This window comes from Equus asinus, chromosome 1 (assembly GCF_041296235.1).
Source record: "Equus asinus isolate D_3611 breed Donkey chromosome 1, EquAss-T2T_v2, whole genome shotgun sequence".
Lineage (NCBI taxonomy): Eukaryota > Metazoa > Chordata > Mammalia > Perissodactyla > Equidae > Equus > Equus asinus.
This window is the reverse complement of record NC_091790.1, coordinates 161,761,457-161,784,471: the sequence shown is the minus strand read 5'-3', so window position 1 is coordinate 161,784,471 and position 23,015 is coordinate 161,761,457. Positions and strand designations below refer to the sequence as shown.

Below are 23,015 nucleotides of genomic sequence, written 5' to 3'. Positions count from 1 at the left end.
CAGGATGTCCCAGGAAAACTCAAGGCAAATGTGAATTCTTCCAACCCAGGCACTGGTGGGCATGGGCTCTTGGGGTCTTCGATACCACACGACAAGCTGAATCATCTACAAGTCACTTGGAAGAGCAGGAATGATTTGGGCCTTGGTGAGTCTCCATCAGAAGTGTTCTGTTTACTCTGCTTGTTAAGGCATTTGATACATAAGGGGATTCATATTCTCAGGACCATGACACACAGGACTTTGGGCCTTAGCCAATGACATGGACCAAAACTCTGCAGTGCCAAAGTCAAGGATTATGGAAAGTATGTCTACCAGCTCAGGGATCCCTAGCCTAACCTGTGAGCATCTGTGCTATATAATCAACAGACTGGAAAGATGGAGTCAAAGTACAGAAAGGTTCCTTCTATGATTAGAAAACTATAGAACAAAGATGCCTTCACACATACCTAGTGAGGAACTTAATTGCTATTGCAATAACAGTAACAGGTCTCACAAATAATAAACTGTTCCTGCAAATGACTATAATGGAAATTGTTGTAATATTGTTACATGGTCAAATCAATATCTTAGGTTTTTCTCTTGTCATTTTGTTAGTTCTCAAATGTCAGTGATGATTGCCATTTTTCTCCTCATACTATATAACCACTGGGGTGAACACATAGGGTGATAATGTAGCATCTTAAAAAGCAGAAGCCTTAGCTGTTGACCCCTTCCCTACCCTCCATGCTGGGACTCCCCAACTCCAGCATCTGTGAGTCCTCACCTTGGTTGGCCATGACACTCACACCCGCAGGTTCTTGGGCAACTGCCCTTTTCTCTCTCTGACTTCACCGTTGATTCCTGAGGGAGGAGGACTTGATAACAGGAAACTGTTCTTCATGAGGTGGGCTGCTAATTGAGAGAACTCCCTGGTGCTAAAGGGAAGACCTGGGGTCCAATAAGGAGATCAGCTTGCTGTGGCTGATGTTTGCCTTCAGCCTAGTAGTGACTAGCTGGTCTACTGCAGGAGTTTGTAACTTTGTGTTCCTCCAGTTAGGCAGATGGCATGGCAACCCTGCAGTATCAGGCTTGGCTTCTTACAAAGTTCGTTCACCCACTTACTCACTCACTCACTCACTCACTCACTGGTGTTTCTTGAGCACTTACATCATGCTAAACTCTATGCCAGGTATAGGGGATAGGTGGTACAAAACCAGACACGGTCCTGGTATTTATGGGTCTTACACAAGAGTGAGGAGACAGACATTAATCAGTTTCACAAATGGATGATCACAAAAAGAGAGGACTTTGGAGGAAAGAGCAGTGTGGTTAGAGAACATGCAATTAATGGAGAGAACCTGACCTGATCAAAAAGGCAAGGAAGAGTTTTCCCAGGAAGTGATGTTTTGCTGGGCTCTGAAGGATGAGCAGGACTTCCCTGGGGGTCATGGGGCCAGAGGTGGGGCTGTGGGTGGGAAGGAAGGGAGAGGAGCATCCCTGGCGGTGGCAGGATGCTATGGTAGAAGGGAACACGCACAGTTAGGTACTGTCAGGAGGCCAATGTCCCTGGAGCAGAGGAGGGTAGAGGGAGCAGGCCCAGGCTTGAGATCCTTGCCTTTATTCTAAGCAATGAGAAGACCTTAAGGAGGGTCCAACATGGGCAGATTTGTTTTTGGAAAAAGGTCACTCCAGCTACAAAGTGAGAATGGATAATATGTGGGATGGAGTAAAGTGGGAAGACAAAATGATCTGATCACCTCTCTAAAGCATAGGCTCTGTTAGCAATGATTAAATTTTGGGTGTCTGGAAGTAGAACATATTTATTTAAGTACTTACTCATTCAAAAATTAATCTCCACAGAGAGGGCAGAGAAAAGTCACTAAGAGGAGCCACTTATATTATTCACTCCTTTCTGGATCACTGGAAAACCTCTCTCTTTAAGCTTCTCTCTACACTGGACCTGCTTTAAAGGGGATTTTCAGAACTGTTCCCTACTATATAAACAGCACTGCTGGGAATTTGAGACCTGAGTTCCCCTCCTGGCTTCTCTTCCCACTCAATTTCCCTATTTAGCTTTCTAACGGTTGCTTTTGAAGAACAATGAGATGATAGAGGAGAAAGATTGGACAAACACAAGGGCTCAGAGTGATGCGAGCTCGATGAGCCAAAGAGACGAAAGAAAGATTTCTTAGACTCTCAAAGTCTGGTAGTAGTGCTCCGTTATTCAGAGAACAGCATGGGCACGGGACCCACGAGCAGTGAAGGGCTGTAACGTGTTGAATATTAGGGCTAAATTTAGAAGGCATGGTTATGTGACTTATTTTTACTAGACAAAGGAAAGATGATGTAAAAAGTCCTTAAATGGTATGAGTGCAGGTGGGGTCTGGTTATTGTGTGGTCGTATAACTCTAGATATGAATCTGGTCATATAGATCAGCACGTAGGCCAGGAAACCTTGGGCTTCTCTCCCTGGGGCAGCCTTGATCCACCTCAAGAACACACTGTTCCTTTCATGAAGGGCATTACTTAAGTAGTGATTAAGTGGTAAATTTTCAATATAGTTTATATATGATTTCGTTGATAAATATTAAAGTGTATGTTGTTTTTCTGGAGCTCTAACATATAATTTTAAGGCCATGAAAACTTGTAGTTTACTGCTTTTATTCAACCCTCCAAGTTCACATTTGGCATCCAGTTGAGGAGCAACATTGGTTGGGATGAGCACAGTTGTCCTCCATTTTGTTTCTCCTTCTTAGCAAGTCTCCTGCAATTTCCTTTTCCAATCTCATCTTGCTGGAAGAACCTGATACTGTGGGTTAGGAAATACCTATCTTTTTCTTCTTGAGAAAGGTAAGCTGATACTTGGAGTTTCCGTGGCAGAGCTCATTTCAAATAGTACATTTCTTTCCCCATAAATACACTTACTTGTGGAGAGTATCCTGCCCTGATTTTTGGGTCAGGAATTATGGTCATTGCAGTGCTCTGAACCTCTGTACATGTAATCTAGTAAAGCCGGTTCAGGAGACTGGGAGGAAGATATTCTCAGTTCATCCATTTCCTGCGCATTCATTCACTGCCTTGGGAAGTTTTCTGAGCAACACTTTCACACTTACAAATTGCAAGCAGCAAGGGAGCCTCATTTACACAAGATGACAGAGATCCTACAACATCTATCATGTAACTAGCCGCTTATTCTCAGCTAGGAAAAATAATTTGCTTGACTAACTTATTTTCACAACCACATGCTATCTCAGTTTATCCTTGTTTTAAGAAAACAACCTGGACAACACAGGCCTGGGAGGGAAATTCACTTAATTTCATTTAAAAGGAAACACTGCTTGAGTCCTTTGTGGTCCTACCCTGATCCTTCAGCACCAGCTTCTGCTTCTCCAAGTGATAATTAAGCATTAGAAGTTGGCTGTGTGATCTCAGGCAGCAGCTTTAAAAAGGGTCTGGATTTAAATGAAGGCATCTATCCTGTGTGGGGCTTTGAAAAAGAGCTGAGTGTCTCATGTCTAGGGCCTGCTCATCTCAGGTAGTCTCCGGTTGGGGTAGATACCTTCAGAATGAACAAATGGCCAACTGATTTGCTGGTCCTGTTGGAATATCTTCAATTTGCTCCGTCTTTCTGTGAATGGGCTACCATGTAATGCTTTAATTTTCTTAATATAACTATTATTTGGTTGGAGGCAAGTTATTCACAATGTGTTGAGAACTATTTTAATCAGAATGTAATCCTAATTATTAAACCTCACTTTACCTGCTTGGAGAAGAGCCACGTGGGTCAAGGGAAGTGAGGGAGATTTGGCTTCAAGCCAAATCAGCCCAGTGATGCCCCAGGTTGGTGAGATGTTTTCACTGGCTTTGCCCCTCACCATTCTGTGAGCACTCGTTGGTGGCCGGGATTATTGGGAAGACCATCTTCCTGGAAAGAGCAGGGCTAGGCTCTCAGTTAAGGCTACACAAGTGATGGATCTCCCCACTTGAAGTTCTTCTTCAGATGCTGTGATAAAGTCCACACAGTTGCCACCCATTTAATACCCAGGCAATGGGGATTTGACAATAAAAAAGGTGCAGTCCATACTCTGATAGTTTCTTAAAATTATCCTTTGTTATAGTTGGATAGGGCTTTTTAGCCTACAAAGCCCTTTGCCGTATATTATCTAATTCTCAAACTGTGAAGAAGGCAAAGTAGGGATTATTATCCTCATTTTCAAGATAAAGAAACAGACGCAGAGAGTTCCAGGGGCTCACTCAGCGTCACACAGTTGATGCTAGAACCCAGAGCCTTTGTCACTGCAACAGCCAGTCTACTTTCCACCCCACCCCAGGAAGTCGGAAATAAGGAAGGCTTTTCTGAGCAGCCTGCAAGCTTATTGTGCACACTGGGGATGGCTGCAGGAGTACACAGTGCTTGTATACAAATCTGAAGGGACGAGAGTTCATCAGTGTTTTCTTAGAGAGAATTCTTTAGTAAAATTGCTGCTGATGGTGATAGAATCTTATTATCCACATACCTGTAACTGCTTTTGGCTTCATAAAGACTTCATGGTGGCCTGTTTCACCACATATACCTCAACCAGCGGCTTGATCACAATCTTCTTCCCTTCTACCCAAAGCTGTGATTGGGGCCATAAGGAGCGAAAGTGGAGCACTGGGACCAAGGAGGTAAGAAATCATTAGGAACACAAGGTGTAGATCTTCACCAGGGGCTCCAAACTCAACATGAAGGCTGGAGGGTGAAGTCAGTGGGTGAAATGTACCCTCTGGGGCAGATGGAGAGCTGGAGAATGTGTTTTCCTTTGAAAAGGGCATCCAGTGCTCAGAGCCAGCTGACAGTGGCCATGTTTCTAGTCAAGTCTAAGGTTGCCAGATCTTGAGGTGTTTTCCAAGAGAATCTAGAATTTTATGAATATTCCCCTGATTAGATTATAAAGCATTAACAGCTAGTTCAAACATTTTTAAACATCTGTGGGTCAAAAATAAATAAACAACCTTTGTGAGTCTCTTTTGCAACCTCTGGTCTTTATAATTGTAAATAAATAGTATATTTTTAGGAGAAATGCGCCAAGACACAGAGATGTAGTTAGAAGCATCTTTATTACCAGCAGGATCCTGCATCTTTTCCACTGTTGCGAAGAGTACAGAAAGACAGAGGGATTAACAAACTGCTGGAGCCGGGGTATAGCCAGAGTTTCCCAATGACAACTTTTAGGCAGATCTGTTCAAATATCCACCTTTCTACCTTTGAACAATAGTCTTCACTTTTCCCCATGTCCATTACCTGGTGGATGAGGCCTTCATGCAAAACCTTCCCGTGGCGCTGACAGACTGCAGACTGGGGCAGGGTTATATATAGCCTCTTGCTCACTAGCTCACCCCACGTCTTTCTTTCCCTCCCATCCAAGAAAGGGTATTGGGGCCAAGTAAGTGGGAATGCTAAAAATACAGGAATGGCCTTCCATCGACTTTAATTAACTTTTTAAAAAGTAAATTCAACACAAATATTGGTATTTTACCTATCATTAGTAATAGTTCACTTGTGACACAACTCATAAATATCAGGACAACATGTTTGAGAACTGTTTAAAAAAAATAACAATAAATAAGATACATTATTAAGCTTCCCATATAAACCAGCACTTTCTACCTCTGGTATTTTCAGCCAAGATGGGTTGGCTGAGTTGACTTTCCCAGTTCATGTATTCATCTTTAGGGTGTTAGTTACAAGGATCTTAGAAATGTCACCACAGACACTTGGACTCTTGAGATAGAATAAAAGAAAAAGTCCATGTTCTCCAAAGCAGTCAGTGGTTCGAACCCAAACATTCTCACCTCCCTAACTGGTAACAGGGAGCCCCCACTGAACTGGTGTTCGGATAATGTTAAGTCAAGTCCTCCCCGGCAGCATAAGCCAAGAAATAAAAGATCCCCATCATATCCATGTTCTTTGCTCCATGAATTGATCTAGAAGAGGAACAAGCTAAACACTAAAGCTTTCCCTCTTACCTCCTAGTTTCGGATGATCTGCTTCTTTTCCACTGCACTGGAAAGTGAAAATTTAAGAGGTTGGAATAGAAACCAGATTCAAGGAAGAAGAGAGAGACAAAAGAGGTGACTGGCAATCTGATACACTATGCCCCCTGGGGAAAAGGTGTCTGGATCTTAAAGGCAGACTATGACAAAATGAGAGCAGAAACAAGTCTATTTTTTTCTAGGCCACCATAGGGAACCAATCTAACCTATTTACAAGTGGTCTCAGGGGAAATATCTTTAAATAACTATCTTATCACCATCCTTTTCGTCATCTTCCATGATCATTTTGGGTCTCTCGTCCCTGAGCAGTGTCAAACCTGCAAAACAAAGCACAAATCTGCAATTAAGTGCCTCTAAATAAAATATTAAACAACCTCACAGCATAGACACAGTACACAGGAGCATGGCAACCCAGAAACTTTTAGTGTCTACAAAGCTAACTGCTAAAGGTGCCGACAGAGAGAGAGGGAGCTGGGTGGCCTCATTTGGCCTTCCCAGAGGAGCTGTGGCTCAATGAGGACACCACTCTGGTAACAAGTGGATGTTCAACCTGGGAGTCAGAGGCAACCTTCATCCTCTTCTCTGTGTTCTGCTCCTCAGCTTGCAGCACTATGAGATAGAAAGCATACGGATTTTGGAGTCCAATTGCTCATGCCCCGCCACTCAATCTGCGTTGGGTCAGTTAACACCTTCACACCTAAATATTCTCCTATGTAAAATGAGGGCACTAATACTTATATAAAGGGTTACTGTGACAATGAAATAAGAAGTATGTAACAATGCTTAGCATAGTGCCACATCCACGAGCAAATAGAAGTCAATTATTCCTTTTCTTTCACAATTTTCTAGTTTATTTTCCCTTTGAAAAGAACTGGTAAGCCTCATGAAGTCAGATTTAAACGCATTTTACTAACTCCTGGGGAAAATATTGAGCTGAGGTTCTCAACATGCCATTTCTAAATGTCAGTACTGGTAGATGATAACTTTTACGTGATTCAGAGCAAAAAGAGAAAATAAGGAAGGTGCAGTGAGTTTTTCATACAGCTCTGTGGCTACAGTTTAAAAAGCTGTTCTTTATTTTGAGATGATTGTTGTTCTTCTGGGGGGATTAAAATATTCTATCTTTTATGAAATTTTAGGGCTGTCAGGTGATTGTTTTTTAGCATCCTTACTAGGAAAAATTCAAAGATGCTATCCCTATGGTGGTCTCCACACTATTTTGCTTTAAAAAATTTACTGGTCTTTGAAATTCAGAAGCCTGAGCTCAATTTTCTGGACTCATCAGCCCAGGAAAGAGCTTCCAAAGAGGTCTGGGTGGTTCTGCTCACCCCGTAAATTGTGAAGAAGGGCCATTTTAATCAAAAGACAAAGAAAGCTCTGATTCAGCGCCAGTTCTCCGTGATTTCTGTCATCCCACTCCAGCCAGCCAGGTTTGTTTCCCCACCACTGCCTTGCACCGCCTCCCACCCTTCTCGTAATTAGAGACCTTTCAGCTCATGAAGCATTTCATAAAGATCTCAACTTGAGGGAGGAGAGCTGTGCACCGCAAGAGGCCTTTCTACAGCACCAGACTCTATTCAGCAGCGGCAAATTAATGAAAACTCTGTGTTGATCTTAATGACTATTCATTTGATTCGGTTCCTAGTTTGTTCATATTGGTTTTTTACCAATTAGCTGATATTTATTAGAGGAGAAAAACAATTTCAAGAGTCTGGCTGAAACTAAGGTTTTTGCATAAATCACTTACGAAACACAGTGGGAGACATTTTCTCTTATACCAGCTGCGTAAAGGTTTGGATTTTTATTTGGAATTAAGGCTATCATGATAAGAGAACTCCCAAACTTTCGATCCCTTCCTTGATATCTTTTCACATTAAATCAAATTTGGGTAGATTCAAAGTGGACAAGAGCCTTTAAATTCTCAGATCCCTGTCAATTTTCTGGTTATTTTGGGTATCCTTGAAACCCAGTCATACAAGCATTTGGACCAAAAACAAAAAGAAAGTCCTGGGATTTCAGGGAAGGGAGGAGCCTCTTAAATCATCAAGGTCAGCTCTTCCCAAAGCGGGCTAGGCTTTCCCTGGGGACGCAAGAGATAATTTCAAGCGGAAAGCAAACGAGCATTTGTGTTACTACAGGTAAGCATGAATTTTAATGTTTTATGATGAAAAAATAGATGGTAGCTCATCAAAATCTTGATTTCATGATCACTGTTTAGGATGAGGCTTAAGTCAGTATTGTCTATGTGTCGTCACTGCATTCTTGTTCTTGATGCTTCATATGTTAGCCCTGGTCATTTGAAGATGAACAAGGTTTGATAAACACTAGTCTGCCTGGTTTAACCCAGTTCTGATCCTCATGCTCTCCTGTGGGGAGCAGACATGTGTCCTTGAAAGAATGTACTCTAGAGCCAGAAAGCTTTCTGTCAGTGGTCATTCAACTTTGAGCAGGTCACTTAATCTATCTGAGCCTCAGTTTTTTCATCTCCTAAAATTATAGAAAAAATAATTTGTATCTCCCATAGAGGATGTTGCTGCTAGAGAGATTTAGGCCAACATTCTTTTCTGCTTCAACCACACCTTACCTGAACCTCTGTTAAAGCACTTTTCATGTTGTAGGAATCACTGGACAATACATCCGTCTCCCCTACTAAACTGTGAGGTTCTCAAAGGATATTCTAACATCAGGACAGGACTTGGAATACAGGAGGGATTTAGAAAATGTCGGTTTCTTCGCTTCCACTCTCTATGTAGGAGGGTTTAGAGAACTTGGCCGCTTGTTGGAGCTTGGTGTGTTTTTAAGGCCAAAGCTGTTAGTCCAATATCTCTAAGGGCCAATTAGCCTCAGAGCAAGCTGTTTGAGGCCATGATCCCACCCAGAGCACTGTCTAAAGCTGGTCTCCTGTTTACAGAAGTGTGCCTCTGATCTGAGGGAGCCAGGGCTAAGACACTCCCTCTCCCGGTAAACCACACCAGAGAGAATGCTCTATTCCCAGCAGGTCAGAAGAAGTGTCACTTTTGGAAGACATATCAATCTCCTTCTTTCAAGTACATTATTGAGCTTTCATCTCCAAACGTTTACTGCTCATGGGCCAATTTTCCGGAGGCTTCTCTTCAATGCTTCCAGCCTCATTATTCTTTAGTTTCCCTGGTTCTTTTTGCCACAGACCTCAACTAAAAGCTTCTCTCCTTCTTAAGCATGTCTAAGCTACTCAGATCTGACCAATCACAGCCCAATGCTCCCTGCCATGCAGTCACCAAGATGGGGGGCCCTGGTAACTGTGGGCCAAGTTGGGAGCAAACCTTGGGCTGGGAAGAAAGCCTGCATGACTCCTCACTGAGGAGTTGTCTGGCAGTTGGAACCTGTCAAGTAAGCTCATTAACCTAGGGGAATGAAGGTAGTTAGCAAGAGATTTAAAAGGGAGAGCAGATCCTTGTCCAGTCTTTACTTGCCAAGGGCTAATGAGAGGAGATGTCTCTAGAGTGTATTTGTCTGAGTTTCTCTCCACACCCTTAATAGAACCAGTCTGACTGTCTGTGCACATCTGCTGAAGGCTCTATCCTTATCAGCTTAACTAGCATTTCGATTACTGCCAAATCTTTAGATACTAAAAGACTCTTCAAAAATAAAGTGCTTCAGCTAATATGCTAATAAAAGTTAGAATCATAGAACACTATCTCTAATTGCAAATACTCACAACACAGAGATTTGCTGATTCAAGGAATTCCATAATGTGTTTAGTCTATGGATATACAGCCCCCCCTCTCCAGCTCTGTGTACTTTGCACTGTCTGATAAACACTTTTGTTCAACTTGGGAGCTGCTCGCTTAGGATGTAGATGTTAGGATGTAGGCAGTATCCATTGCCAGATAAACAACGCGCAACATTTTAGGAGATTCCTTGAATCAGCAGGTTTGTATGGAGAGGTAAAACACAGTGGCTAGGAAAATCCTCACCTTCAGAAACGGTTTGACTTATCTCAAAGAATATAAGGTTGAGCAGAGAACGGAAGGGAATTGACATTTATTGAGGACTTTCCAATAAGCCAGGAGCTATGCTGAGTGCTTTATATACTTTATGTAATTGTGTTAACAATCCTGGGAGACAGATTTTATGGTCTTCCTTTCAGAGATGGATGAAACGAAGGAGGCTCTTACAGTTTGTGCTGGATGCCCAGAGTCACAAAGCTAGAATGGAGCAGAACCGGAGATCAAACCTAGACCTTTCTGACTCCCATGCTCATGTCCAATGCTGTGTACTAAGGTGGCTTTCTGCTCAGAAATATTTTTGCTCCTCTACCAAGTCTTCTCCTAGAAGGACTTAATAAAAGCAAACCCAAGAATGGGTAGAAAATAATCAGTCTCCTAATGGAGAACTTGGAACCGCAGAACTGTGATTGCCAAATAAAATATCAAATCAATAGATACTTATTGAGCACTGCTATGTAGAAGGGACTGGACTAGACATGAAGGTCAATAACACAACATATGGCTATCACAGGCCAGTTCCCATGAATTCATCAAACAAGTCATTAATATGAATCAATTTAAATAACAGCTACAATAACAGCAACAAGAACAATAAGGAAAATACAAAAAGAGACGACATTGTCTTGGAATTTGCATATTCATGTATAATACACAGGTAATTCAGAATAGAAACAATTCATCCGGGACTTGCAGGGTTCTGTTAGTAGAGACTTTGAGCTGGCTGAGTCTTGAAAGGTGACTGCAACCCTGACAGAGGCAGAGCTTGGGGCAAAATGTGTGATGAGTTGGAGAATCAGTGTATGTAGGAACGTATGTAACCTATGAGAATCATAGCTGAGACAGGTTCAGACCCTCCCCTTTGGCCCTTGATCCATTTCTCCAGAGAAGTGGCTCCCCGTGCTCCATGCCTCCTTGCCTGCCTCCACTCCTCGGAAATCAGTGACCCTGTCTGCACCCCTGACTGCCTTTTCAAGATGTCTTTTTCTGAACCGTCTTTCAATTTTTTTTCTTTGTTAAATGAAATAAATGGGGAAACATGGTTTTGTAATAACAACCAAATCTCATCTCCTCCCAAAAGTGTCCCTTCTAGGCTGATATAAGGCTAAAAGTCTAAACCAAAGCCAAGTACAATGAAAAACTGCCCACAGGCGAGACAGACCTGGGTTAGAGCCCAGGCTCTGCCACGTCATAGTGCTTGATCTGGAGTATAATTTGATTCATTCATCCATCCATCTAATCATCTGATCATCAACCTAACCAATTAGCCAATCAGCTATCCATCCATCAATTTCATCCACATAAGACTTTAGAGTGGCTAAATTATTTAAATTCTCTATTAATTTCTTTACCTGTAAAGAGAGATAATAGCTACTTTGTTGTATCATTCAGTTGACTTTTAAAAATCCACGAGACATGTCAAACTCAGTACCTAACATTTAGTAGAGACTCAATAAACATTAGTACATTTCCTCCTCTGCCACTCCCCACCCCTGCCCCGCCAACCATCTGTATAAAACACTCACACACACACACACACACACACACACACTGCCTTATACTCTAATCATGAATGTACCTGTCTTATTCTCCAATTATGCAGAACTTTCTCAAGGACAAGACTATTCTTCACACACTGACTACCATATAGTCTGGGGTTGTGCACAGAGGTCAGCAAGATTTTTTGGTTTTATTTGGCACACAATACGATAGTTATTATTATTTCTGCATCTCTCTTTCTCCCCCTCTCCCTCTCCCTTTCTCTTTCCCTTGTTTTGAGGATTTGGTCAAGATATCTAGGCATCTTGGGAGAATCAGCCATCGGCCATAGGATACGTGATCCATGGAAGACTGGGGAGGAAGGTATTTCCACTCTTCTCAAGGACCCACTGACATTTCTATTTCATTGGCTCAGTGAATTTGACAAGTTCTGCTGAAGCATGAGTCATGCTCTGACCTTCCCCCATCTCCAAGTCAGTCCCAGGGGAAGTTCCAAGGAAGGTAAACGTGAAAGACAGCAGTAAATGCTGCTCCTCCCCAGAGCATTTCTGTGCAGCACAGATTGCTGGGCCAGGACAAAGGCCATGCTGGTGGTACTTCCAGACGGTGAGGCTCTTGACCTGTTCCCATTACCCCCTGCAAATGCCCTGCACCAGTTCTTTTACCTGCTGCAAAGGGGGGCGTGTGGAGGGCGGGTGTGTCTTTTCTCCTTGGCTTTTTCTGTTCCAGGTCAGTGTTATGAAGAGCTGGACTCATTTTGCCCTTTGGATGTCTCTCTTGGACATCATATCTTTTAATTAACTGCTCTGAAAACACACCTGCATGGTTAGGGGAACAGAGGGAGAAACAGGATCAAACCCATATATCCTAATACACAAGCACTGTGCATCCATATTTGCAAATATACCTGGTGATGGTAGTCAATATATCTTTTCAAACTTATTTTAATAAAAGTTTATTTTGTAATAAGAATTAGTGTCTATGGAGGCCACACTAGAGAACATCTTCTGTGCAAAGGGTTTTACGTGACTGATTTCATTTTAGCCTCACAAAACCCTGAGCAATTAAATATTATTATCACCCTCACATATTTGAGGAGAGTGAGACAAAGAAATGTGCCCATAATAAAGCAGCTCATAGGTGTCAGAGCCAGGAGCTGAACCCAGGTTTGTCAGCCTCCAAAGTCCATCCTCGCCAGGGCGATGGATCATTTGCTGTTCTGCAAGCCACGTGATGCACTCTTCGATGATTAAGTCAAGTCAAACTGATTAGTTCTCTAACTCTACCCTCTCACCTCTGAGAGGTGCCTTCTCACCTCTCTTATACATGTGAAATTTTTCTCCATTATTTACAAACTCTCTAAAAACAGCTTCCTCTATAAAACTTTCCACAATTTACTGCCCAGACTGAGCTCCTGGGGTCCTTATCTAAGGACCTCCACTACGATGTTACTTCTTACTGCATATTTCACCTATTTATGTGCTTCTGTAATTTCTTATAAAACTAAAAGTTCCTTCCTAGAAAGCTCTGTGTTCTATTTGTTTTGTATCCCCCTGAGTGGACTGTGAATAGAGAGGATGTTGCATAAATGATCTGGAGGGAAGGAGAAAAGGAAGTAAGACAAAATAAAACTTCTGGGAACAAGAGAGTGTCACATGTCACTTGCAAGGTTGTTATAGAGACAAGTTAGCTGTTCACCAAACTGGTTCGCTTTCCTCCTGGGCACACAGCTGGGCTCCATATCTCAGCCTCCCTGGTAGTCAGGTGAGGCCTGTGACTGAAGGAAGGGAGGTGTGACACTTGTACATCCGTCAATCCTCCAGTCTACCTCCCCTCCCTTCCCCTGATGCTTGAGATGCTGGATGTTGATGATGCTCATGGTGACTTTGGAAGGCATGTGCTGCTGATGTCCCAACCTCCATCAGTCTCAGTCCCTGAATGACTGTTTAGAGGAGAGCCCGTCCCCCCTCACCCCCAACTTCCACTATTGGTAAGTGAAAAATAAACTTGTACTGTATTCTGCCACTAATAATCTGTTATAGCAGCTGGCCGTATTGTAACTAAGACATATGCAGAAATTGTACCAATGATTAAAAAAACACCCCACTATTTAAGGAAAAAATTTTAAGACCAATATGATCTAGTGACAAGCGGTTCTCCTTTACAGATGTGAAAACTGACATCATTGTTGTTACCTGGTATAAAAGGCGGGATGTGCAGGGCGGGGGTATCTTTTCTTCTTGGCTTTTTTTGGTCTGACTCAACGTTCAGGGTGACCTGTACATTTTTTCCCTTTCTTGGCTGCTTTTTGAGATCACAGTCCTGAATGAACTGGTCTGAAAGATCATCTGATTTTGACAGGATGCAAAGAAAGAAAAGAATAAGACATGAGTAAGGGCCAGTGACAAACTGGTTGATTTCCAATTAGATCTGATGATGGGGCAGAAGACGTTGGGTGTGAAAAGGAAAAGCATTGATTTACTTTGGCTTCTTTGACAGAGGAGTTTCGTAGCCCTGCAAGAATACATATAATAAAAAGGAAAACTAGAATTCTGTAAAACTCCAAAGGAAGAGAACTCAAATGGGATGGATAATCAAGGCAAGGAGGAACGTTAAAATGGAGTTAGGCAAGCCACAGAGTGGGTGTGAGTTAAATTTCTGTGGAGAGAACAGGTTCTCTGGGCTAAATGCTCCCTCTCAATTTCCTTTGATCAAGGCTTGCTCTTTTTAGAGACCCTGAGGGCAGTACAGAACCTTATGCTCTCTTCGTTCTTGTAGAAGGCTCTTGGTGAATTCCTCACCCGCCAGCTGAGTCACACTTGCACTTCAACATCGGTCTTCTTGCTGCCGCCCTGCTTTGCAAGTCTCTTTGTCCATCCTAATCTCAGGTCCTCTTGCCTTCTTATTCATCTCTTTGCTTTCTTCAGTCTCCTGCATTCCCTCAGGAGAGCTTTTGAAGCCTGGAGTCTGCATCATGTCCGTCAGATGATCTGATCACTCCTTGCCCTTTGAAGTATTTTCTCTGCTCCATCTTACACCTTTACACTTTTGTTTACACTGCTCTCCTTTGAGCTTTGTCACTGTTCTGGCACTTGGTCATTCTATAAGGATTTATCTCCTGTTCTAGACAGAGCCTTCTTGGAGATGAAGGATCATATCCTGTCAATAATTTTATTTTTGATTTCCTCTCTCTCCAATAGATGCATATTGAATGGGTGAGTAAGGAGAGTTAGACTGATCTGAGTCCAAATCCTGACTCTGTAACACATTAATTCTGAGAACTTGGGTCTTAATTTCTAGAAACTTTAATATTCTCTCAACTTTTAAAGCGGGGATAATATTAAATCAGTGTGTGTGTATGTGATTGTGTGCACACGTGTGTGTGTGTGTGTACAAGAGATAGAGAGACAGAACTAAATTTGTCAACGTTGATAAAGCACTTGATACATTTGATGTATTTCAGATCCTCAAAAAATGTCCACTCTGGCCGTTGCTCACCCTGTAACACCTTCCACAAGGCCCAGAGGAAAGTCCCCCATCTCATAAGTCTTTTTTAACTAACCCCAGTCCTAGGTGTCGGTTCTCACTTTCTGAATATCCATAACATTTTTGCTGATGTAACACCTTTGAAGGATGATCTAGTTATTATTTCTGCACATGTCTTCTCTGCCCCCTTTGATGAGAGGTATCTTGTCTTTTATCTCCTTAGCACCAATGAATAAATATTTGTTGAAAGTATGCTTAATGAATAAACTCAAACATATTATGTACAAGGAGCTATTCCGTTGGGATTCAAAGGAGCCACAAGGCAATGAAGCTATTTGTCTTCTCCGGAAATTCACTATGGCCTGGATGCAATCTGGCTAGATTTATAACTATGAATGAATTTGGGGGAAATGCAGAAATTAATTTGATCTTTTCCCTTCCTTCTTTCTTCCTTCCTTTCTCTCTTCCCTCCTTCCTTCCTTTTTCCCTTCTTCCCTTCTTCCCTCCCTCCCTCCTTCTTTCGTTGCTTTCTCTCTTTTTTTTAAATGAAAATATTCAGGTCAATTTCTTTAAAACATTGAAGATTAAGTGCGTCAAACTTTTTCACTTCAGTTTTGTACATCTAGACATAGCCTGTTCATTCATTAATTCATTTATTTAGTCAATAAATCTTGATTAAGCTCCTACTGTATGCAGGACTTGAGCTAGATTCTAGGAGCAAAAAGGCAAGTAAGAAATGGTCCTTGCTTTCAAGTTGCTTCTGGTCTGTTGGACTTGTGTCTGAATGATTCTTTGTTTTAGAAAACTCAATATGCATGAGGAATCCACCATTAGAAATGTTTAGTGACCATACATCATTATGCCTACATCATCAAAAGATCATTATGCATAACCAAAAACATCAAATAGTTTCATTCTCTTTAGCCTTATTTAATAATAACATATTTTCTTTCACCTAAAGGATTTTAATAATTTCACTGAATCATTTCAATTTACTAAACATTTATTGAGATCATACTTTGTGTAAAGCATTGGAATATACGCTTTTAAGTTTACACACACATGCAAAGGAGGTGAGAAGGGGACTTTATGAGTACCTCTTATATACTAGGTGATTTCACATCATCCTAGTGCGTAGGGTGGACCAACACCATTTCTGGCTTGTCAATGCCCGTGTTTTACTGGTTGTTAAATATTCATATCAGCACTGAACACATTATCTCATTCAGTTCTCACCCAAGCCCACAAGGAAGGTATACTATTATCCTCAATCTGCAGATGAGAGCATTGAGGTATGGAAGGCCAGCTGAAAGGCTGGAGCTTACACGCCTGGTGGGTTGTGAGATTAGGATTAAACCCAGGCTCTTGAGACTATGTATCTTAATGCATGGCTGAAAAAGCAATTATAAAAATTTGTTACCACATAACACAGTTAATTTTCCTCCATATTATACATACCACAGACATTTGTTGAATAAATGAACGTTGTTGAGAATGGGTGCTTCCCAGCTGAGCGGTTTCTGGAGGTACTGGCTGGATATTGACCAATCGTGGGTCACCATTTGACCCCAGGATGCAACTCAGTGTACAGTACAGAGAGCAAAGCATTTGCTTCAATTCTGACTTTTACTTCAATTGCACTTTTTCCCATTTTTGGAGAAATCCCAAACATAAAATATCTTGATGGCAAATGGGGAGAGGGGAGAGGCAAAGGGGGGGCAAGTCATAACCAGGAGAGGCATAAACAAAGGCTATGAATATGCAAAAGGCCCATCCATCAAAAGTCTGAGTGTCTCATTTTTAGAAATGGGTAAAGGCAGAAATGTTTCTGGTATTTTCATTACAAAGGTTATGCAAAAAGTCAGTTCTGGAAAGGAAACAGATTGACAATAAAGCAGAAAAAGGCTATTTAAAATTCTGTCTTGATAGGCAAAGAGAGATATTTGAAATATTTTATTGGCACTGCACATGGGGTGTAAGTGTGCCGGGAAATACTGGAAACAAGCTACAGCACCACATTCCATTTACTGCCTCAAAAACGCTCTGTCTGGGACTCTGACAGACCCAGAAAAGAGGACAATGCCTTTTCTCTCTTTTTTAACTCTAATGAACTTCTCTCCAGTGCTTCAGCTAATATTTACATGGCAGAGCCCACAGACCTGTGGCTGTTTGCCTGTCCATCTGGCGTTGGCTGTAACCAGAAGGCAGAAACTATCAGGTTTCAGGAGACCTCCTTCTGACTCGCCTGCAAACCAAATGGCAGAGACACTCTCTGACTTCCTCTACTGAATTCACCCTCAAGCATTTACCTAAGTGGTTGCAGTGAGGGTCAAGCTTGTCCAGTCTGTCTTCCGAGAGCTCCAGTGGCTGCATTTGCTCAGTGGACATCATCAAAGGAGGGTTGTTGTTTGTATTTCTTCTCCAGCACTACAGAAGAATGAGAAACAAGTCCATTTGTGTGTCTTCTGTTCATTCACTCACTTACTAAATAAATATATTTATTGAGCATTGAGCAATTCAATTCTAATTTTTAAGTCTGCTTCTTACACTTAGCCACTAGAAAATCTAACAAGATTTAAGCCAAAATAAATGAACCACATGCACACACACACACATGCACACATGCACATGGATTTATCAGTAATTGTCATGTATCAAATGTTCAATATTTGTCCTCTCTCAGAAGCACTGTGGGAGTTTCGGAGTGAACACCTGTCAAGTCTGAATTAGAAATGAGTTAGCTAAGAGTTACTAGAAATCTTGATTAAACTTTGTCTCCATTTTCTCTGTTGATTTCTGCAAAGCAGCATTATGCCTATTTTACAGATGAGGAAACTGAAGCTCAGAAAATCGAATTAACTTATTTAGTCACACTTCTATTAAATAGCCAACCCTGAATCCAAATTTAGTCCTGCAGACTTCCATTAGTTACCCAAGACTCTTAAGGCAGTTAATCCTTTGAAGCCAAACTGAACCAGGCTTCTGGTTTTCTACCATTACATGCTGTAACCATAAAGTAATGAGACTTCCTCTCTCTCCTCATTACAATGGTGGTAAAGATGTGGTAGGAAAGAAATCTAGGTCTTGAAATGGATCTTTATTACTTTTTCCCCTAGAGAATTCTGACATCAGAGCAAGTCTGTTTCCCTTTCACCTCCCCTCATCACCCGTCTTTCCTAAACCACAAATCCATTGAACTTTTCAGAGCTATTAGTTGTAGCCATTGTGCAGGAGGAGTGGAAATCCAGAATGGACATATGTCAGGTCTGAATGAGAAATGCATTAGATGAGATTTATAGGAAATCTTCATTAGCGTCTGCTTCTTTCAGATAATTTATTACTTATGTCCTACCACAGCAAGAATGGTTGGAGAGGAATTTGATTAAAATGACCCAACTGATCCTCTTTTCTTGAGATTCTTGGATCACTGGCAGGCAGATGAATACACAGACCAGTTGCGTTAACATTTCAAGCTCACAGAATTAGTTCAACTCAGTTGTCTTCTGAGGAATAAGCCAGTTTTCTCCAAGAAGGCTGGAGGGCCTCTCCCCCTATAAGCTGAGATCATTGCATAGCAGATGGAGCCATTAACAGATTACTTGAGCCCGGCTTTTAGTGTCACTCTGAGCAGACTGATTGTACTGAGTGACTTCAGCAGAAATCAATTTAGACCATTGTTTTTAGTGTTTGTATAGAGACTGCCAACTCCCTGGGACCATAAGGAAGTACGCTGTTAACCTGAGTTGCCAGCCCTCACCTGCTTGAGACCCCCGGTGGGGATGAGTGGGCTCGGTGCTGAGGTCTAGAGGCAAAGGTACAGCCTCGAATATGGCCTGTGCACCTCCTTAACGAGTCTTCCTCCTCTTTGGGCAGAAAGTCATGGATGTGTCATAGACTTTGTGTTGAAAATCAACCCATGGAGGATCTAGTCAAAACATCCATTCTCCAGAAGAGGAAACTGAGGGTCAAAGAGGTTAAAATGACCTGCCATTAGTAATACACTTAGAGTCAAAGTCATGGTTTGAACTCAGGCCTCCTGCCTTATACTCTAGGTCCTGGATGGCAATAGTACGCGTCTCCTTCTCTCCAACCTAAGGTAAGCTGTTCTTTAAACTTGGGCCACATGGCTACTCCTATGTGTTCAAAAGCTGGTTATTTAATTTGAATCTGAGCTTTCAAGTCAAAGAGATCCAGGTTAAATCTCAGCTCTTAAACTAAAAAGCCATGTGACATTAATGAAGTAGCTAAATCTCAATGATATAAGGAAGGTAAATGGAGCCCAAGTGAAACATAATAATTTTTGACCTTTTCCCCTACAAGCTATGGCTGCTATGATAGAATCTGCAAAGGCCAGCACCTTTATGGTGCGTCCATAGATGGGCACTAGGGACATGTGTCCCTCTCTGCCCTGCCTTCGTACCTTCAGTTTTCTTATCTGTAAAATAGGGATAATAGTATCTACCTCATAGAATTTAGCATCATCTCATTCACAACTGTCATTTCGCCTGCCTGTTGAATACTGGTGTGAGATGACCCCATTCTCTATCCACCCCCCATTTCTATCCTCAGTGTGAAGGGGTGCTGTCTGATTGAGCCATTGTAAGACATGAGCCGGTCTAATTCTTGAACTAAGAAATGGAATATTTCTGCTTCCTATTCCTGACTCTGCCCATGCACTCTTCCCTTTAGTTCAGTCTCCCCCAGCATTAGCGAAGGGACTCTGCTCTTGTCAGCTGTCCCGGGGAAGTTTCATCATCTCCCTCAACAGCTCGCTGTAATTTGGGAACTTTCTAAAGCACCAGCTCTTCCTTTCATACCTGGATGCCCAGCCCCTGGGTCTTCAGATTCCAACCAAAGGACGAGGGCCTTCAGGGATGCTTTGGGCCTGCTTTATACACTGTTCTCTAGTACAAAGATGTGTGGCCCTTTACAATTATCTTGCTGCTTATTTGTTCCATGTGGTCTCTGAATTTTAACCCTCACACAGTCAGTCTTGGATCGCCCCTGTGATGGTCCATATCAGACTGCCCACCCTCACCTGAAAAGCTAGGGCCACACGGGCTGTGGAAATCAGGAAATTTTTATTATGTAACATCTCCAGAAGGGTCTCAGGCATTACTTCTGCAGCAAAAATATGAACCCTTGCACTAAATGATGTAAATAAAGACTATAGAAAGATTCATATCCTTCCAGGTCAGGTTTTGCTACCAAATGAATTTACGTTGAACTTAACAACAACAAAAAACTTTCCTTTTTCAGACTTTTTCAGTTTTCTGAGTCAGAAAATGAAGAATTGTGGGTCTGTATTATTTTTCTCATCGTTTAACTGATGTCACAATTCTCCGGGGCTATTGATGTCAAAAGGTCAACTTCTCTTTTGAGAACAGGAAGTGAAAGGTTCAGAGAACTGGGTGCTGGGAAGGGAAACCCACTAAGTTGCAGGAGGACAGACATACCAGAGCAGCCTGCTGAAGCTGGGGTCATGTTTCGGGAAGGCTGCCTCCACTAGCTCTCAGCTAGGTCCTATTTCAGGAGGACAATAGTGCTATTTCTGCAGCTAAAAAAGATTGGTCAGTTCAGTTTGAGGTTGTAAACTGGTCTGGGCATTTTGTCCCTTCTCTTAACACTGAGTAGCTTTCTCAGTTGGCGGTTAAACATTGCGGTTTAACTCATAGACAAGAAATTCCTCACTGAATAAGCATTTGGTGCTGTGACGCGATAAGAGGTAGAAACAAATGTTCGGTTGCTTGTACCACTCTCTAGCTGGATGAACTTGGGAAAGCTATATGTCCTCTTGGAAACTTAGTTTCCACATCTGTAAAATGGGTATGATAGTGGCTCTACTCCAGGGTTGTTGATGGTATTAACAATACAATGTGTGTAAAGCTCCCAGCCCAGATCCTAGCTCATGCTAACACTTCAAGAAATGTGAGTTGCCTTCTTTGCTCGTTCAGTCTTCCCCTTTTGATTATAACACGTATATCTAAATTGAACTACTGGGATCATTTCCTCGTCCCATCTCTAGGCTTTTCTGAAGCAAATGATGAGATTAGAATAATCTAAGGTACAAACCAACTGCAGAATACCCATTTCTGAGTCTTTGGAACATAGTAATACTGCTTCTCAGGAGACAGCTGACATTTAGCTTAGTCCTACGGCATTCTAAAGAATTTCTCCTAAGGAATCAGGCCAGGATTCACTGGATGGAATAAAAACTTAGAAGGTTATGTCGACAGCCCAATGTGGTGTCTGGGTCAAGGATCCTCTGCTTACATAAAATTCATATCCTTTCTCAAATCTCTTTATAACCTGAGGATTGAATTCAGGTCAAAAAGCACCACGTTTTAAAATCAGCTTTGTTCATTTAGAAGACCTCAGTTTGCAGTATTCCTGGAGGAGGGCTCTTCCTTGAAGAGGGGCATGGAGGGGTGTTTTTGATAAGCACACTTTCCCCAGGCTTGGATTACAAGCCTCTCCACGCGGTGGTGCAAATATACAGATACACCAATGTTCGTCTTGAAACTTTGCCATTCAATTTGCGAGGACTCTGGCTCTTACAGAACTCAGGACTCCACCTCCTTTGGAAAAATGACTTAAAAGTGGTGACTTTTCCTGCTCTCCATCCAGCCCTAGCCTTGCTCCAGAAGGCACACCCCCATCCCCCAACTCTGTGCCCCACACGTCACCAGCTGCAGCCTTCCTTGTCCCAGTAACCATAAAGAAGCTGCAACTTATTGGAAACTCGCTTTTCTCACTACAAAAGTTCTTGGAGTAAAAATCTGAATCACTTACCAATCAATGTAAGCACTGGGATGAGAAGGCGAGAGATGGGAGCGTGCGCTTCCTCCCTGAAGCTGGGCTGGCTCCTCTGTGCAGTGGCTGCTGCTGCCGGGCTCCAGCTCCTCTTATCAAGGGACCAGCTGCCGCTGTTGCCATGGGGATGCTCTGTTTCTCAGGCGCCAGGGCAAGGGGGATGGAGAGGGAAGGAGGACTAATCTCTCTGCCACTACTCTCAACTGCAATAACCGTCCACTACAAAAACACAATACACAGAGTTGTGCTTTGAGTATCTAGTGTGCAAGGCCAGAGAAATCCAGACAAACCAGCTAGATCCTTTAATCCCTATAACAACAAGCCTATGCAGTAGGTTTTTTAGGCCTGACTTTGCAAATATAGACACTGAGGCAAAGAGAGGTTAACTGGCTTGCCTAAAAGGTGCCACTGCTAATTTTAACCCTCAAATCTATTTGAGTTTAAACTCAGAGGAATTCCACTCACCGCTGCTGCCTCTCAGAGCAGTATCATGATGAGAAGAAGAATAGTAGCAATTGCTGACGTTTACATTAGGCTTCCCATGTGCCAGGCACTCTTCTTGGCACATAGTGACTCATTTAATAAGCATGACAGCCTTGCCAGATAAACTACTGTCTTCATGCCAATTTCACTGATGGGGAACCTGGGGCCCAAGGTTTCACCACTAGTAAATGGTGGTAAGGTTAGGGTTTTAACTGGACAAATGAAGGCTAGATTTCATGCTCTTAACCACTTTGCAGTGCTGCTCACTAAAGAGAGTATTCAGAGAGAAATAGCACGTAGCAAAGAAAGCAACCCTCACTACATAGGTTGGGGCCTGGAGGCCGGGAAAAGTTTACTCCTTCAAAGGAACTAAACCAAATGTTCCAGTATGAGGCATCCATTTGCACTCCAGGAAGGGCGTGGGGCCAAAGGATGTTGAAGCAATGGTCGGGGGTTTGATATGCTGTCGGATGGAGAAGAAGGGTCTGTGTTCTGGGTAAGCTCGCTGGAAGAGACGTCCTGTGCTGACTAGAAAAGCAGCTGTTTGTAGTCACTGGTTTGGGCATCAAGAGCAGGGAGGTCAGTCTAGGGGATCAGGAAAGGATCAGCACAGACTGGAAGGGCTTGAGACCTCTGAGGGCAGCCAGGAGGCCACCTGCCAATGACACTCAAGAGACAGATTCTCACAGAAGAGGTATGAGCGCCATCCTTGCGTGTTGTTTTGTTTCCTTC

General features: G+C 42.4%; 1 protein-coding gene across 1 annotated transcript; it reads right to left on the bottom strand.

The window, feature by feature from the left end:
- Nucleotides 1–5,060: 5,060 nt before the first annotated feature.
- On the bottom strand, nt 5,061–22,226 carry PPP1R17 (protein phosphatase 1 regulatory subunit 17). The gene is made up of 5 exons (XM_014841077.3): nt 21,780–22,226; nt 17,297–17,414; nt 13,697–13,849; nt 12,167–12,319; nt 5,061–6,332 (listed from the first exon to the last, which is right to left on the bottom strand). Exons 2-5 carry the CDS (start codon nt 17,376–17,378, stop codon nt 6,253–6,255), a joined length of 468 nt encoding a protein of 155 aa, XP_014696563.1. The 5' UTR covers nt 17,379–17,414; nt 21,780–22,226; the 3' UTR covers nt 5,061–6,252.
- Nucleotides 22,227–23,015: the final 789 nt, after the last annotated feature.

What these genes read in the sequence shown, in the direction of transcription:
- PPP1R17 (XM_014841077.3), bottom strand. Translation starts at nt 17,378, where the DNA reads ATGATGTCCACTGAGCAAATGCAGCCACTGGAGCTCTCGGAAGACAGA. An exon ending in CCCTCACTGCAACCACTTAG is followed by an intron (nt 13,850 to 17,296) that starts GTAAATGCTTGA and finishes TGTCAAAATCAG; the next exon opens with ATGATCTTTCAGACCAGTTC. An exon ending in CACGCCCCCCTTTGCAGCAG is followed by an intron (nt 6,333 to 12,166) that starts GTAAAAGAACTG and finishes TTTGTTTTGCAG; the next exon opens with GTTTGACACTGCTCAGGGAC.